Genomic DNA, 18,377 nt, shown 5'->3' on the forward strand with positions numbered 1-18,377 from the left:
ACTTAATTCCCCAAGTAAAATAAGCGTACAGGAATTTGTCTTGGTTTTAGTGCAGAAACATGACTTTATTAACAGAATACAGAAATATTTCACCTACAACCAACTCTAACTCTGTGTGTGTGTGTGTGTGTGTGTGTGTGTATGTGCAAGCGTGCGTGTGTGTGTCTGTGGGGTTTTGACATACCATGTAACAGTGAGCTGGATGAAATGCATCAGGTTTTGGCTACCATGGCAAACAGAGCAGGTCTTGTATCCATGACCATGACAGGAAGAACACCTAGAGGAGGGAGGGAGGGAGAGATAGAGACAGAAAACAGAGGCAGAATGATGGCTGCTCTTATATTACCGAAACAACATGATCTCATAAAAAGTTGTGAAATGAGCACGATCTCTGAAATGCAAATTTATGTGCTGTGAACACAAATTATATAAAAATTACATTCCTCCTCCACAAATTGTAAGACCACATCTACCTGCTGAGGTCCGACAGCTTGGAGCTGCCGACGTGAACGGTGAGATATCATAACATACTGCTGCTGTCATTTACCATTTTTTTTTACAATTAGTTACAAGCATTTCTCCATACTGAGTTCACTTTTTCAAAACTCTTCATGCAACTCTCTGCAGCAACATGCAGCTTGGCACAACAGTTCATTTCATGTCCAAAATGCACCAAAACCACCAAAACACTGCATGCATGTCTCCAAATCAAACCTCAATTTTACCTCAATCTTTGAAGTAGCAAATGATTTTGCGCACTAGTTTTATTTTTTCTTTTGGTGTTTGTTATGGATATTTGGAAAAAGAATACATTATTTCAGTATTTAGAATAGGCATTTGGCACTACTTTTGTTAAGCGATACAATGGTCAGTATACCTTTAATAGGTTAAGTGATACGTCAGCGTAGGGATACCTGTTGTGATTGAATTTGCACTTGAACAGTAAAGACCCTAAACTGTACCTCGTGGTTCAACTCATCATTTTATTCTTGTTAGTGTAAGAGAAGAAACACAACAGTATTATAAATAGCTTCGCTTTTATTTTCCACAAAAACAGAATGTCATCTCCTCAGAAAGGTTTCAGCTTTGTTTTTGTCAGGAATTTTTGGCACACAGTAACTACAATATACACAAAATGAAAAGTAATGGAAACAAAAATTCCAATACTGTAATACAGTAAAACTGATGTAGTTGGTAGTTGTGTAGGTCTCCAACTGAGATGGGAATCAGCTGTGGTTGGTCTCATTTACATAACTTCAATCAACTATTATATCTACTTTTTTGGGTGCTTGGGCACCTGCATAAATGTATTATTTTATTTTAGACATTTTCCGAATAGTTAATAAATTGTAGAGATACGAGCAAAACTATTAGAGCAAATGCAAAACACAAATGAGATTGTTTGCACAGTGCATTGCCCCTTTATCTGTCCTTCTCACATGTGAGAAGATGTTTATTTAATATTTAGCATGGGCAGACAGAAATGCAGAGAGATGAGGGGCAGAAAGAACTGTGAGAGACAGTGAGACAGAAAGACAAAAGATGGAAGCAAATATAACAGATGAGTAAAGTAAAGGGATATAACAACACTGCATTGCTGCACTCCTAAAACACAGAGATTATTCCACAGACTGTTTGACACCGTAGATTCCCCTTCTTTCATTTGAGCACAAGAACAAGAACAAGAACTCTCTGCATGTCCCTGCTTCCTACGTTGCACTAGTTATGTTTACACCCTATGTGAACTTATTTGCAATTATTACTGCCTGTTTGCACTTCTTTTTTGTGTGTGCAATAGCCTAAACCAAGCATAGAATTTCAGAGGTTGTGTAGTTGTTTGCCTGTGTAGTAAGATGCTCTTTGCCAGGGGATGACACAAAGATTCAAATGGACATTAGCTATATATGTAAATAGTTAGCCTACTTGCAATTATCACTGTTCCTATTTTTTGTTATGTGTGCAATTAATTAAGCATAGCATTGTTACTGTCATAATGACCTCACAATGAGCTACTATGACCAGGAATACACAGGCGCTCATCTGCATAGGCAGACACCAGAGGTGAGCCTTATGAGTGAAGTCACAATGGCACAGGTAATGAACATTCCATGGATTTGCCAATAAATACCAGCGTCGAGGCTTCAGACAGCCACAAAGCTTTTCTGAACCCTTCAGCGAACCTCAACACAGCGGAAATCGAAACCTCAGGACTTTTTTCTACACAACCTACAAGCAATTGGAAGTTGATGACCGTAAGTAAAGACTTGAACTTTCTCTAATTAATATTAGGAAATATTATCTATGTAAAATATTAGAAATGTGGAGAAATGTGGGGGAGTGCACCTGTTGTGTAGCTCTCTAATAAATGAATTGAATTGGAGAAAATGGAATGGAAAATGGAAATGAGTATAATTATCTGTCCAAAGTAACCCAGACTGTTCAGGGTGATTTAGTACATGCTTGGTACCCATTTTAAGTATGTGTTGGTCCAGTATTGGTTATCCAATCTTTAAGCCACCTTGATTCTCAGGTTTAACTGTACTACATGTCCCATGATGCATGTCAGTCACAGCGTTGTTAACACAGAACTTGAGTAGATATAATGTAGTTTTACCCCCAAGCGCCACCTAGCGGTAACGCCGGCGTGACGGAAGATACTAATGAATGATATTTAACTCATTTAATAATATGTATCAACAGATCACATCAATATTTTAAGAAAATATGTCTTAGATGATTGTATTTTTTCTGGCAAAGTGGTTGTTGAGGCCAAAATGTCCAGTATAGCTTTTTTAAAGACGCTTGGAAATTCTATTTACTCACCTCTGTTCCACAGCAGCTTGCTGTCTCACCATAAACAAACGTCTGATAAACGATTCCACTTGATTGTATTCTACAGAACTTGGGTTTGAAAAATCCTCATCCCTTTAGGATAAAAGAAAATGCGATTGAAATGTTTCAATATAGCCGTTAATATTTTATATGATTAGTTGAAGCTGCCGGACAGACTTGGTGTTAGCCGCAAGCTACTTTGGCTGTGCTTTCTTCCGCATTGTGTTCCTCCCCTATATGACAGTGTAGAAGCCCATTGGCTTAGTCTGTGATAGACGAAGGGGTCTGGAAGCGGTTTGGTGAGTTTCGTCCCCGACGACCAAGTATTGGCCGAGCTACTCTGAGTAACAGCAGAAGTGTGCTATCAACAGTAGCGATCGGGTGCTAAGTTCCACCTTTACATTCAAACCCTGTCTGCTCCCATTGTGTTTCAAAACTGTCTGTCAACTCTAGCCAATAGGCGAGGCTGTAATCTTTCAAACGAGCCATCATTGGTCGCATTCGGCTTTGTACACACCTCTGTAGGGCCATGCACGTGAGGCCAGAGGGCCAGAGACTGAAATGAGACGGCGCAACTGCGAGTCATTTCCTGTATCTGTGTCACGTGGGATTCGCCACTGCCCCGCCCCTTTAGGAGGTCCTGAGTCTATTCACTCCAATGGGAGAAGTGAACGTGAGCACAGATTATGACCGATTCTTTCGCCCCATAGTCACCGAAGTAAATATTGGACCAATTTTTCACAAGCCACATATCTTCTGAAAATTCTGACACTAAAATGACATTTTTCAGATAGACAAATCAGGAGAAAATTAACTTTGTACGAGACCTGTCTCTGTCTCAGCAACACACTCTCGCGAGATCTGACTTGTCTGTTATAAAGGGAAAGTCCCTTTTATTTGATTCAGCAGGGCTGTTTTAGGGAATCTTGGCACAATTTGGAGACCAAAGAGGGCTATCCTGAAAAAAACACTATACAACTGGCATGCTTTGAGATATTCACACCAAATCTTTACCAAAGGTAGTCAGGACATTCAGGAGAAACCAGAAAAAAAGAGTAATTTCCTCCCTCGCTGTTGTGGCTCATCAGGAAAACAATCTAAAACTTGATTTTAGTTTTTATTTTCTTACATTTTATGCACGTTAATTGCTGAAAATAAGTATCACATTCTGGATTTCTGTGAACTCTGATTGCTTGGTCAATATGGTGCACTTCTGTACTTCAAAAAAAAACTTTGAACCACACTTGTACCATTTATAGTTTTTGAGATGAGCTATTTTTACACTAGTTAAAATATGTGAGAATTGCCCTTTTTTGCCTGTGACAGTAAAAATCTACCCTGCCCCCGGACTTCACGCAAGAATGCACGCACGCAAGCACACATATACACACACACATACACACACACACACGCGCGCGCACAATGTAGCCCTCATTCCTAAATCTGTGTGTGTGCAGATTGACTCAATTTCTGATAAATTTACTTTACACTGGTCATTTTTAGCTGGGTATACACAAAATCCTCATAGGCTAATGTGGGCTATTGGTGTATACTTGCTTATACACTTGACTAATAATATACTATCACATACAGTAATATAGCAAAAGTATTCTGTGCAATTGTCTGGTCTGTTGGTATGGTAATGCTAATGTGGCACACATAAACAGACTAGGATTGTGGTAAATGTGGTAAAATCATAGGCGAGCAGCAGAGAGATCTAGCTCACCTATACTTGACCAGACTGAATAAAATGGCAGATAAGATTGCTGCAGATATTTCCCACCCCCTTAACCATGAGTTTGGGGCTCTACCATCTGGACGCAGGTTCAGATGTCCACAGTCTAAAACAAATAGAATCAGGAACTCATTTATCCCTTCAGCCATCACTCAGTTAAACAGGCAGTGGAGATAAGATGGAGCCATAAAAACAGCTAGCAAATTAAATGTAGGCTACTCCAGTCCTACAGTTTTTTTTTCTTTCTTTTCTTTAAGGTTGCTTGTTTTTACTTTTTTCATTACTACTTGTCAACAATTTAACTCATGATGTAGTTAAATATGCTGCTGCATTATGAGGTGTGCACTTCTCAGTATGCACTTTATCTGGATATGTACATATTGTATTATACATGCTATATAGTATGTATTTTGTCTTGCTATGTGCATGTCACCTGAGGGTTGTTGACAACAAAGCACTGAAACTCTGAAACTATATTAGTATTAGTATTGTTAGTACTGCACAGTATGCTTTTTATGGTAAAAGGTGGTTCCACTTTTACCATGTGATATGAGTATGTGCTGAATGTTGAAATAAGTGCTGTCTGCTGTAACTGTTTTTTAAGCTGCAAAACCTGCCCAATGAGGAGTTTTCTATTCTATAGATACATTTGTTACACATGGAGATTAAATGAAATGATAATTAACCATTACTCTTCTTCTCTTCTTCCAGGTGCTTATACTGAGCAAGGACTCAGTCAGGAGGGTCCTCAAGGGGGCCCTCTCACAGGAAGGTGACCACCAATTCAGCTGCCGAGAAGAACGCAGGGTAATCTGGAGTCAGCTACTCAAGCTGATCAACAAGATAAAGGTCACCAATCCAGATCTGTCCTTCACGGATAACCCAAAAGAGGCCACACTGCATCTCAACGTTGAGAATGCACTCTGGATGTTGTCCACTGGCTACATGAAAGTAAGGGATATGCTGGAATATGCCCATCCATCCAACTCCGGATCGGCACTTTGGGACAGATTGTTCATTGCTGTACCTTCCGGTGCTCCCCAGCAATCCCGTACCCCCCGGGCCTCGCGTACCACCCAGGCCCCACATATCCCAAAGGCCTCCGGTACCACCCAGGTCCCGCGTACCACCCAGGCCCGGCATACCACCCACGCCCCGCGTACCACCCAGGCCTCCGGTACCACCCAGGTCCCGTGTACCACCCAGGCCCCGCGTACCACCCATGCCCCGCGTACCACCCAGGCCTCCCGTAACACCCACGTCTCGCATACCACCAAGGCCCCGCGTACCACCCAGGCCTCTCGTAACACCCAGGTTTCCGTTACCACCCAGGAATCCCATACCTCAGAGGCCCCCCGTGCCCCGCAGGCCTCTGGTACCACCCAGGTCTCCGATATCACCCAGGCCTCCGGTACCACCCAGGCCTCCGGAACCACCCAGGTCTCCTGTACCTCAGAGGTCTCCAATGCCCTGCAGGCCTCCGGTAACACCGAGGTCTCCGATGCCACCCAGGCCTCCGGTACCACCCAGGCCTCCAGTACCACCCAGGCCTCCCGTAACACCCAGGCCTCCAGTACCACCCAGGCCTCCAGTGCTCCACATGATTCAGGTACCACCAGGGTCTCCGATATTACCCAGGTCTCTGGTACCACCCAGATATCCGGTACCACCCAGGCCTCCAGAACCACCCAGGTCTCCCATACCTCAGAGGCCTCCAATGCCCTGCAGGTCTCCGGTAACACCGAGGCCTCTGGAAACACCAAATTCTCCGATGCCACCCAGGTCTCCGGTACCACCCAGGCCTCCGGAACCACCCAGGTCTCCCGTACCTCAGAGGCCTCCAATGCCATGCAGGACTCCGGTAACACGAAGGTCTCCGTTGCCACCCAGGCCTCCAGAACCACCCAGGTCTCCCATACCTCAGAGGCCTCCAATGCCCTGCAGGTCTCCGGTAACACCGAGGCCTCTGGAAACACCAAATTCTCCGATGCCACCCAGGTCTCCGGTACCACCCAGGCCTCCGGAACCACCCAGGTCTCCCGTACCTCAGAGGCCTCCAATGCCATGCAGCACTCCGGTAACACGAAGGTCTCCGATGCCACCCAGGCCTCCAGAACCACCCAGGTCTCCCATACCTCAGAGGCCTCCAATGCCCTGCAGGTCTCCGGTAACACCGAGGCCTCTGGAAACACCAAATTCTCCGATGCCACCCAGGTCTCCGGTACCACCCAGGCCTCCGTAACCACCCAGGTCTCCCGTACCTCAGAAGCCTCCAATGCCCTGCAAGCCTCCGGTAACACCGAGGTGTTCGATGCCACCCAGGTCTCCCGTACCTCAGAGGCCTCCAATGCCATGCAGGACTCCGGTAACACGAAGGTCTCCGATGCCACCCAGGCCTCTGGTACCACCCAGGTTTCTGTTACCACCCAGGCCTCCGGTACCACCCAGGCCTCCGGAACCACCCAGGTCTCCCATACCTCAGAAGCCTCCAATGCCCTGCAAGCCTCCGGTAACACCGACGTGTTCGATGCCACCCAGGTCTCCCGTACTTCAGAGGCCTCCAATGCCATGCAGGACTCCGGTAAGACGAAGATCTCCGATGCCACCCAGGCCTCTGGTACCACCCAGGTTTCCATTACCACCCAGGCCTCCGGTACCACACAGGCCTCCGGAACCACCCTGGTCTCCCGTACCTCAGAAGCCTCCAATGCCCTGCAAGCCTACGGTAACACCGAGGTGTTCGATGCCACCCAGGCCACCGGTACCACCCAGGTTTCTGTTACCACCCAGGCCTCCGGTACCACTGAGGCCTCCGGAACCACCCAGGTCTCCCGTACCTCAGAGGCCTCCAATGCCCTGCAAGCCTCCGGTAACACCGAGGTCTCTGATGCCACCCAGGCCTCCGATACCACCCATGCCTCTGGTACCACCCAGGTTTCCGTTACCACCCAGGCCTCCCATACCTCAGAGGCCTCCCATGCCCCGCAGGCCTCCGGTAAAACCAAGGTCTCCGATGCCACCCATGTCTCCGGTACCACCCAGGTTTCCGTTACCACCCAGGCCTCCCATACCTCAGAGGCCTCCTGTGCCCTGCAGGCTTCCGGTAACACCGAGGTCTCCAATGCCACCCAGGCCTCCGGCACCACCCAGGTTTCCGGTACCACCCAGGCTTCCGGTACCACCCAGGTCTCTGATATCACCCAGGCCACCGGTACCACCCAGGTTTCAGGTACCACCCAGGTATCCGATACCACCCAGGTATCCGATACCACCCAGGTCTCCAGTACCAACCAGGCCTCCCATACCCCAGAGGCCTCCCTTGCCCCGCAGGCATCCGATATCACCCAGGCCTCCGGAACCACCCAGGTCTCCCATACCTCAGAGGCCTCCGGTACCACCCAGGTCTCCAATATCACCCAGGGCTCTGGTACCACCCAGGTCTCCGGTACCACCCAGGCCTCCGGAACCACCCAGGTCTCCCGTACCTCAGAAGCCTCCAATGCCCTGCAAGCCTCCGGTAACACCGAGGTGTTCGATGCCACCCAGGCCACCGGTACCACCCAGGTTTCCGTTACCACCCAGGCCTCCGGTACCACCCAGGCCTCCGGAACCACCCAGATCTCCCGTACATCAGAGGCCTCCAATGCCCTGCAAGCCTCCGGTAACACCGAGGTGTTCGATGCCACCGAGGCCACCGGTACCACCCAGGTTTCCGTTACCATCCAGGCCTCCGGTACCACCCAGGCCTCCGGAACCACCCAGGTCTCCCGTACATCAGAGGCCTCCAATGCCCTGCAAGCCTCCGGTAACACCGAGGTCTCCGATGCCACCCATGCCTCCGATACCACCCATGTCTCTGGTACCACCCAGGTTTACGTTACCACCCAGGCCTCCCATTCCTCAGAGGCCTCCCGTGGCCCGCAGGCCTCCGATACCACCCATGTCTCTGGTACCACCCAGGTTTACTTTACCACCCAGGCCTCCCATACCTCAGAGGCCTCCCGTGCCCCGCAGGCCTCCGGTAACACTGAGGTCTCCGATGCCACCCAGGCCTCCAGTACCACCCAGGCTTCCGGTACCACCCAGGCTTCCGGTACCACCCAGGTCTCTGATATCACCCAGGCCACCGGTACCACCCAGGTCTCCGGTACCACCCAGGGCACCGGTACCACCCAGGTCTCCCGTACCTCAGAGGCCTCCAATGCCCTGCAAGCCTCCGGTAACACCGAGGTCTCTGATGCCACCCAGGCCTCCGATACCACCCATGCCTCTGGTACCACCCAGGTTTCCGTTACCACCCAGGCCTCCCATACCCCAGATGCCTCCCATGCCCCGCAGGCCTCCGATATCACCCAGGCCTCCGGAACCACCCAGGTCTCCCGTACCTCAGAGGCCTCCAATACCCTGCATGCCTCCGGTAACACCGAGGTCTCCGATGCCACCCAGGCCTCCGGTACCACCCCGGTCTCCCATACCTCAGAGGACTCCGGTACCACCCAGGTCTCCAATATCACCCAGGCCTCTGGTACCACCCAGGTCTCCGGTACCACCCAGGCCTCCGGAACCACCCAGGTCTCCCGTACATCAGAGGCCTCCAATGCCCTGCAGGCCTCCGGTACCACCCAGGTCTCCGGTACCACCCAGGTTTCTGTTACCACCCAGGCCTCCGGCACCACCCAAATCTCCCGTACCTCAGAGGCCTCCTGTGCCCCGCAGGCCTCCAGTACCACCCAGGTCTCCGATACCACCCAGGCCTCCGGTACCACCCAGGCCTCCAGTACCACCCAGGCCTCCGGTACTACACAGGTCTCCCATACCTCAGAGGCCTCCCGTGCCCCGCAGGCCTCTAGTACCACCCAGGTCTCCGGTACCACCCAGGTCTCCCATACTTCAGAGGCCTCCCGTGCCACACAGGCCTCCAGTACCTCAGAGGCCTCCAATGCCCTGCAGGCCTCCGGTAACACCGAGGTCTCCGATGCCACCCAGGCCTCCGGTAAAGATGACTTGACCCCAAAGGTGGAAGGCCACTCTGCACCTCCAAAAACAACCATTGATGATAACATTATGGATAAGGAACTCATTGAGTTGGCAAATAAACTCAGGGCTGTCATTGAAAGAGCCGAGTCAGTTATGGCTTCAGACAACTTGGCTCCAAATGATGAGGCGGCAGATGCCACTGTGGACTGCAGTGTGTCTAATACCCCTGACCTTCCTCCTAGCAACTTGGCCACAAACTGCCTTGGCAAAACCACCAGCAAGGCAGTTGAGTCAGATGACAGCCAAGTGAAGAAGCCCAGGGCAAAACAAGTGAGGGGGAGCAGAAGATTTTCTGGAGGACTCTGGAAAACCCACAGCAAGAGGGGGGAAAAGAAGACTTGCATCGAACAGGACGAAGATGATGCTTCAGACTCCTGCGATGAAGCCCACGGCAAGAGGGAAAAAAAGAAGAAGGGTATCAGGGGATTTTTCAGAGGCCTCTGGAAATCTCTGACCTGGACACCTGACATCAAAGACGACCATGAGGAAGTTTACTATGCTGCAGACTTCGCTTGGAACGTCCATGTTCAAGCCCCCAGCCAGAGGGCAAAAGCAAATATGTGCATCCAACAGCAAGATGCCGATGCTTCTGCCTTCAATGATCGAGCCCACAGCAAGTGGGCAAAAAAGAAGGCTAACCGAAGACTTTCTGGTGGACACTGGAAAACCCACAGCAAGTGGGCCAACAAGAAGACATGCATCGAACAGGAGGTGGACGATGACAAAGTTTACTTTGCTGCGGACTTCACTTGGAACGTCCATGTTCAAGCTCCCAGCCAGAGGGAGAAAACAAAGACCTGCATCACACAGGGAGATGACAATGCTTCGACCTTCAGCAATGAAGCCAAGAGGGCGAAGAAGAAGAAGGGCGTCAGCAGATTTTTCAGGAAATTTCTGTGCTGCATGCCTGACCCTGAACAGTAAGACCACTAAGTCACTGTTCAAGCTCCCAGCCAGAGGGAGAAAACAAACAACTGCATCGCACAGGAAGATGCCGATGCTTCGGCCTTCAGCGATGAAACCCAGCATAGAAGAGGATGATAACACCTACAGTGGAGATTAACATTATAGAATCACATCTAGCTCCATCTGTTTTCCTTTTCAAAATAAAAAAAATTAAATCTATATATTACTTTCTTGGTTATTTATTATACATGTAATTCATTAATTTGCTTAATTTACAACCTAGTGCACTACGATGGATCAATGAGACATCTTTAAAAAGTGATAATACAGCATTAAACTTTATTCCAAATATAATATAATATAATACAATACAATATAATATAATACAATATAATATAATGTTGAGTGTTTCAAAAGTATATATACATGTATTATTACATGTATACATGTATTCTATATTCATTATGTTCTTATTATATCTGTTATCACGCAGCTAATTATTACATTTAATGGGGACTATTTAACTTTTTCCATTACTGCGCACTGGTGGCAGTGACAAGGCAGAATCAGAGCGGGTGTAGCAGAAGGAAAACCACTCTCAGATTGGCCTGGTCGGCCAAAGGTGCTACTGGAGCCGCAATACCGTCACAAACAACACTTTCATGTTGATTCTTTAATTTGAGACCGCTTGGCCAATAAGCGTTGGTGAGCTATAATGCTGGGGGGGGGGGGGAGATGTGTCAGAAAAAAAAATCTGTGGTCATGCAAGCTATGGTATTAGGAGATGCTGGAGCTGAATTCATTTCAAAACCACAAAAACATCTGATAGCTGCATATTCACATGAACAGGTTTAAGGTGTTTGCAGACTGTGCCATTTTGTCCATCTTAACTCTGTCACAGACACATTTTTCACATCTGGGAAAAATATTTTGTATTCAAAGATGGTTAGCGGTCTTTGTTCATTCGGGACAAGGTCAAGGACAGCCAATCCATGGAAAGGCTTCAATATTTAGCCTACAGTCTGACAGGCTGATTATCAAGATTTTACTTCTCTCCAATCATCTGACATAAAGTGAACGCAAAAGACGGTCACAATTGCACAGTCTGCAAAAAGCTTTAGCTATGTAGCCCCATTCACACAATCATTTTTTACTCATTTACACTTACTTACTTAAAATGATGGATTACATTCATCTATGCAGCATTATGTCTCTGAGCAGTTTTTAATTGATTTTAAAAAACAATAGGAGCCTATGACTTCTGGGAGGTCGGACAATCCTGCAGAAGAACAGACAGTAGCTGCTTCTGACTGTGGCAAATACATCGGTGGGTTTATACTTTGCATGGGCATTAAAGCATCTATGTGTCATATTTCTGCTTTACTGAAGCATAATATGACAATAAATAAATATCAGCAGAGGTTCCCGAATAGTAGTAAGTGAAACAAACAGCCTGCAGAGATTTCTGCATTCAAACACACAGGAGCGGGCCCAGGTTGAAGGCCCTCCTACCACACCAAGGTCCATTCAAAAATCTTGAAATTGTTGTTGCCTTATTATTGGCAAAAAACACACATCGGAAAATATAACTTGAGACTTTATTAGTAATCAGTAGGGTGTTCTGGTAAATCCGGCAACAGCTTGAATTTTAACAGACCGGCCGGCGACTTACCTTTGAAATGTTCCAAATATTCACAGAGAACAGGAATCGTGGTCATGTCAGGATCCTAATCACGGCACACGCAAAGGTCTTGTGGTGACCTCTGCCCTTTTCAAAAGCACCAACGGCAACTCCAATCACCCATTAGAAACAGATATGACAATGAGAGAGAGAGCTAGAGAGAGAGAGAGAGAGACATAGGGGAGGAACAGGAGAGGGAGCGGGGGAAAGAGGAAAAAGATGGATGGAATGGGACGGGAGGATAGATGGCAAGATAGAGGGAATACACAGGCTGTCTGAGAGAGGTGGGGTGTGGCACTGAATGTACACACACACACACACACACACACACACACACTTTCGAATATGTGAATATTACATAATTTTTCTTCTTTACAACCTCATTCATACTTGATGCCCCTCCAACTCAAATGACCTCCAATTTAACCTATACAAGAGACAGCGGCTGTAAATACTGTTTAACCTGGAGTGTCTTTACTGCTACCAGACCTACATCATTATTCACATCCTAACAAGTCTAGTGGAACTATTATACCATGTAAACTTTTGGCTAAAATGATTCAAAACATCAATTACATGCCTAACACATCTTCCCCACTTAATTTTTCCACTGCAACATGCCTAGTAGTTCAGTGACCCTTGATTTCTAATGTAAGACAATATTTCAGAAATGTTTTCAGCTCTCTAAAACATCGGTAAACATCAGGTTTTGGTTTTGGTGGCTTCTTTCTAGAATCACTATTTCACACCAACATTCAACAATCATACAGGGAGAAATGAAATCCATCGGAGAAGAGGAGAGAGACCAATTTCTACACTGACAGCAGCCTCAATGGACCACAGTGCAATGCAGCAACAAGACAGGTTGCATTTTGAGTAAGGGTTGACTCATTTTTTCATGTCTGGAAAAACTTGCTCTCTTGCTCTTATGCCATCACTATCAATATTGCTATTGCTCTCTGTAGGCCTCTTTCTCTTTTGTCGAAAGGCATTCTGGGAAATGTAGGAAATCCCTAACTGAAGTAGAAGTAGACGAGGCAGCTTGAGGGAAAGTGGGTTCACCAAAAAAAGTTAATTACAACACTTCAGAGGTGTGACCAAGTCAACTTTGCTTGAGTCTCAAGTCTTGAGGCACAAGTCTCAAGTCTAGACCTCAGTTGTTTAAAGCTAATAAAGTGTCCATATCATGACTTTAGAAAACATTTTTACCTGGAACATGAATCTGTGTCTCCCTGGTCGGGTTGATGTTCTGCTGTTGAACTCTACAGGTGAACCTGTTGGTGTTGGTCTTCTCCACAGTCACTCTGCTGCTGACAGTATAGAGGCCATCAGGACCTCTGACTGTCTCTGTAGGTCCAGCAGAGAGGATGTTTCCCTCACCGTCCAGCCAAAACACCTCAGGCTCTGGGTACCAGCCTTTAGATTCACACCCTAAAACCACTTCACTGCTGTCTTTGGTAATCTCATTGACAGGAGAGGAAACAGCACCTAATGATGAGTAAGAGGAGACATTTCAAACAATGGTTTCAGTAGAAATGGAATAACGATGCTTGGCACGGCATACAATCATTATCTGGATGAACAAAGATGAAGAAAACACACACAATGATCATAAGCCCACTTACCAACAACAAGCTGAACAATAGATTCTCTACCCAATGAGGGGATGAAGAATCTGTATTTTCCCTCATTAGAGAGTTTCACTTTAGAGAGTTTCAGTGAAATGTCTCCGTGCTTCAGTTTGTCGATGAACAGTGACATTCTTCCCTCGTAGGACGGATGTTTACTGAGCTCAAGTTCCTGACCATAATGCCACACATGGACAAATCCGGGGTTCAGGTCAGGTCTCGCCCACTCCAGTGTCATGGCAACAGCATCCATGGCAGGTTCCAGGTGGCATGGCAAAATTATGTCATCACCAACAATTGCCACTAAGTGCCACTCCAAGTGCCTGGAGAGCAAAACTGATGAACATGACATCAAATTGCATCACCTCTTAAGAGTTTTGCTCTTACGTATTGTTGGTACAGAAATTGATAGTATGTCATTTAACAGCATTTATACATTATATTACATCTAAAGCCTAATCATGATTTCTTACCTGTGTTTGTGTATAAATTACGTCCACAAGAGTGTGTTAGAAAAAGAAGGACAACAGTGTGATGGAAAACCAAGACACTGAAGACTCTGAGCTGAGATTTAAGAGACAGTCCGTCCTTCAGCTGAAGCATCCTGGAGTTCTGAAAATTGACATAAACCAGTTGTGAAATGTTAATTTCCAAGAAGACCATGTGGAAGAAAAAATGCCTTTTAAGTGGTATTTATGCAAAATAATCAAATCTCAAATATCTCTTCAACCAGTCAAAAATGAAGTTACTCTAAAAATGCTTTAGGGTCTTTGTCTTTGTTGTTATCTGCCAACAATCATTCAATCAAGATTTGTTATTTTTTATTTTTGCTTTCTCATTTTAGAATGAAGCTCTATCAGATTTTGAGAAAATCATACGAGTAGTTTTCATCCTTCATAGTGTATCCATTTATTTGCATGTAAAATGTCAAACTGTCAAACTACATCCACCATGTTGAATAATCTAACCGGACATAAACTGTTCAACAGCTCCCCCTGCTGGTCGTTTCTTTATTTTAATACCCATGTTCAAGTTCATAGACAAATACATTTTATTTTAATTGACTTGTAGTGTGAATACAAACGTGGCCTGGTGAGCAGTTTCAAACCTAAAACTTTCACTTTTACAATATTGAATAATATAATAATAATAATAAAGACATTTCCTCTACAGATGCCCTTCATTGTGTTTGAGAACTAGTTTCACTTTCATCTGTCGCCAAAGACTGTAAAACAGTTAATTGTGTAAAATGTGTTTTGAAGCTGCCATGTTTGTTTAACATATTACACTGATTATATCCCACCATTTCTAAGTTACAATGCAAGTCCAATCACGTTGTGTAAACCATGTAAAACCAATATCCGACAGTTTGGTGTTATGAAAAAAAGGATTTTGTGCTCAACCGCTCAAAATAAACGCTACAGTATGTTTTCAAAGTCAGTTAGTGCTGTTGAAATTTTACATGATGAAATTATTATTACATTTCATACATATTTAGTATACAATTTTGCGCGCAATAAATGACTCATGAAAAAATAGTTGTTTGAGAGGAAACCAACAGCTGTGAAGGTAGACCAGCTTTTATTCTAAAAATAGAAGCCAACGTATTTCTTTTAATTAAAAAATAGGAAAAGCGTCTCTAGAGTAAGCAATTTAAGAATAAGAATTTAATTAAAAAGAAAAGAATCCATACCTGTTGCGTGATAGAGTCACATCGAGGAAAGTAAGCCGCACATCCAAAGTCCTCAAATAAAAAAAAAAAACTTTCCTGGTCACCTGTACTGGGCGGTAATGTGTGTTTACTTTGTGTCTTACTGTCTGTCTGCTGCAGCTTACTGTGTTTGTCTATTAGACTTTACCCTAGGAATTTCATTAACCCTCCTGTTGTGTTTCATGTTAATTAATTCTGTGTTCCCGGTCCAAAATGACCGGCCCATTATAGCTGATTATAAATCCATAATAATACATATATTATGTTTTGCAGATGGAAAAAAAAACTTTACAACCCACATCAAGGGCCATATCCTTGACTTAGTTTGTTGTTCCGGCATCACACCATATAACATCACCGCTGCTGAACTACCGATCTCAGACCATAAAGCTGTGTTATTCAACACCAACCTACCGCTCAATAAAACAAGGGTGCATCGTATCATATCATACCGCAACATCAGACATCTTAACCCAGAAGATCTCAGCAGTTTAATTACCTCGAACCCCGTTCCTGCTCCCACCCCCTCACTCTTGGATCTAATGGACTATTATAATGACAGTTTATCTTCTGCACTTGATACTCTAGCCCCTCTGAAAACACGGGTTGTCTCATTTGCCCATACTGCTCCCTGGTACACACCTGAACTACGTCAGCTCAAGGTTTTATTTCGGCGCCTGGAGAGGCTCTGCACCAAGACTGGACTTGCTGTTCATAAACAAATGTATTTTGATCATATACTCCACTACAAAAATGCTCTCTTAATAGCTAAAACCTCCTATTATGCAAATATCATCAGTACAGGTGAAGGGAATACTAGAACTCTCTTCTCCACAGTGAAAAGGTTACTCAAACCACCTGAAACCAATATGAACAGTAACCTTCCTAATGAGCAATGCTCTGCTTTTTTAACGTTTTTCAACTCCAAAATTACTACAATTCATGAGCAGCTGGCCTCTGCTAACATTATGCAAACCGACTTACCATCAGCAAGCGCCATGAAACTGTCCCCATCCACTGTCCTATGTGACTTCAGTCTTCCAACTGAAAATCACATTTTTGAACTTATTACTAATACCTCCACATGTCACCTGGATCCAATTCCCACAACCCTAGTTAAAGCATGCTTGCCCTCTATCATTTCCCTGATAACCTCCATTATCAACTCCTCTCTGTCCACTGGTACAGTTCCCTCATCACTGAAAGTTCCCATAATCAGACCAACTCTGAAAAAACCTGGTTTAGACTCTAGTGACCAAAACAACTACCGGCCTATTTCCAATTTACCATTCATCTCCAAAATTCTTGAGAAGGTAGTTGCATCTCAACTCCAGATCCACCTTGATAGCAATAATTTCTTTGAACAATTCCAATCTGGCTTTCGCCCCAAACATAGCACAGAAACAGCCCTGGTTAAGATCACCAACGACCTCCTCCATGCAGCTGATTCCGGTCTACTCTCTATCCTCATCCTCCTGGACCTCACCGCAGCCTTTGATACTGTATCCCATCAGCTCCTCTTGGATCGTCTGGCCAGTATTGGAGTTGGGGGCACTGTGTATCAGTGGTTTGCCTCCTACCTTGCAGACAGGACACATTTTGTACAAATTCAGAATTACCGGTCAGAAAGCTCCATAGTTCACCACGGAGTTCCACAGGGTTCAGTGTTGGGGCCACTCCTGTTTATTATTTACCTCCTCCCTCTTGGCAACATCTTCCGGCACTATGGTATTCATTTTCACTGTTATGCTGACGATACACAGCTTTATGTTTCCACTAAGCCCACTTATACTCTCCCCTCCAGTACCCTCACTGCTTGTCTCCATGATTTACAGATATGAATGACAAACAACTACCTAAAATTCAACAGTAGTAAAACTGAACTACTCCTCATTGGCTCCAAATCTACACTCTCAAAAACTAATATTTGCTCACTCCCCATTGCTGGATCCACCTTACCTGTCTCCACACAGGTTAAGAGCCTTGGTGTTATCCTGGACAGTACCCTTTCTTTCTCCAGTCATATAAACAATATCTCCCGGATTGCCTTTTTCCATCTGCGAAACATCTCCAGACTACGCCCTGCTTTGACACAACACTCCACGGAAGTCTTAGTCAACGCTCTGGTCACATCACGCATTGACTACTGCAATGCGATCCTGGTAGGCATCCCCAACAAACTTATTCACTGACTCCAACTCATCCAGAACTCTGCAGCACGGATTATTACACAATCAAAGTCCACTGAACATGTCACTCCCCTGTTGATTCAATTACACTGGCTCCCTGTGTCACAACGGATTAACTTTAAAATCTTATTATTAACATTTCAGGCTCTTCATAATCTATCCCCTGCTTATCTCACAGACCTCCTTCAGACTTACACTCCCTCTTGCTCCCTGCGGTCTTCATCAGCAGGTCTACTGGCTCTACCAACCATCAACCTCAGCACATTGGGTGCCAGGGCCTTCTCCTATGCTGCACCCAAACTTTGGAACTCCCTTCCCCCTCACATCCGCATACTGGACTCCATTACAGAATTCAAAACTGCTCTTAAAACCCACCTTTTTAAACTAGCTTACTCACTTTAACTGCATCAACTGCATCTTATTTTATACTACAATATCGATTTTTAACTCATTTGCTGAGCTATGCTCTGTTGCTTATTGCATGTCTTACTGTTGATTGTACTCATGTCTTATTACTGGTGCTTTGCTGTTTATTGTATGTTTTATTACTGATCTTATATGATGTAAGGTGATTGTACTGATGTCTTATTACTGTTGCTTTGTTGTTTATTGTATGTTCTATTACTGAACTTATATGATGTAAGGTGACCTTGAGTGC

General features: G+C 45.4%; 1 protein-coding gene across 1 annotated transcript; it reads right to left on the reverse strand.

The window, feature by feature from the left end:
- Positions 1 to 200: 200 nt before the first annotated feature.
- Positions 201 to 17,266, reverse strand: LOC144537896 (butyrophilin subfamily 1 member A1-like). Its single transcript, XM_078281807.1, has 5 exons — positions 17,225 to 17,266; positions 16,989 to 17,110; positions 13,817 to 14,142; positions 13,401 to 13,679; positions 201 to 277 (listed from the first exon to the last, which is right to left on the reverse strand). Exons 1-5 carry the CDS (start codon positions 17,264 to 17,266, stop codon positions 213 to 215), a joined length of 834 nt encoding a protein of 277 aa, XP_078137933.1. The 3' UTR covers positions 201 to 212.
- Between the last annotated feature and the right edge of the window lie 1,111 nt (positions 17,267 to 18,377).

This window comes from Centroberyx gerrardi, chromosome 23 (assembly GCF_048128805.1).
Source record: "Centroberyx gerrardi isolate f3 chromosome 23, fCenGer3.hap1.cur.20231027, whole genome shotgun sequence".
In the NCBI taxonomy this organism is placed as follows: Eukaryota; Metazoa; Chordata; class Actinopteri; order Beryciformes; family Berycidae; genus Centroberyx; species Centroberyx gerrardi.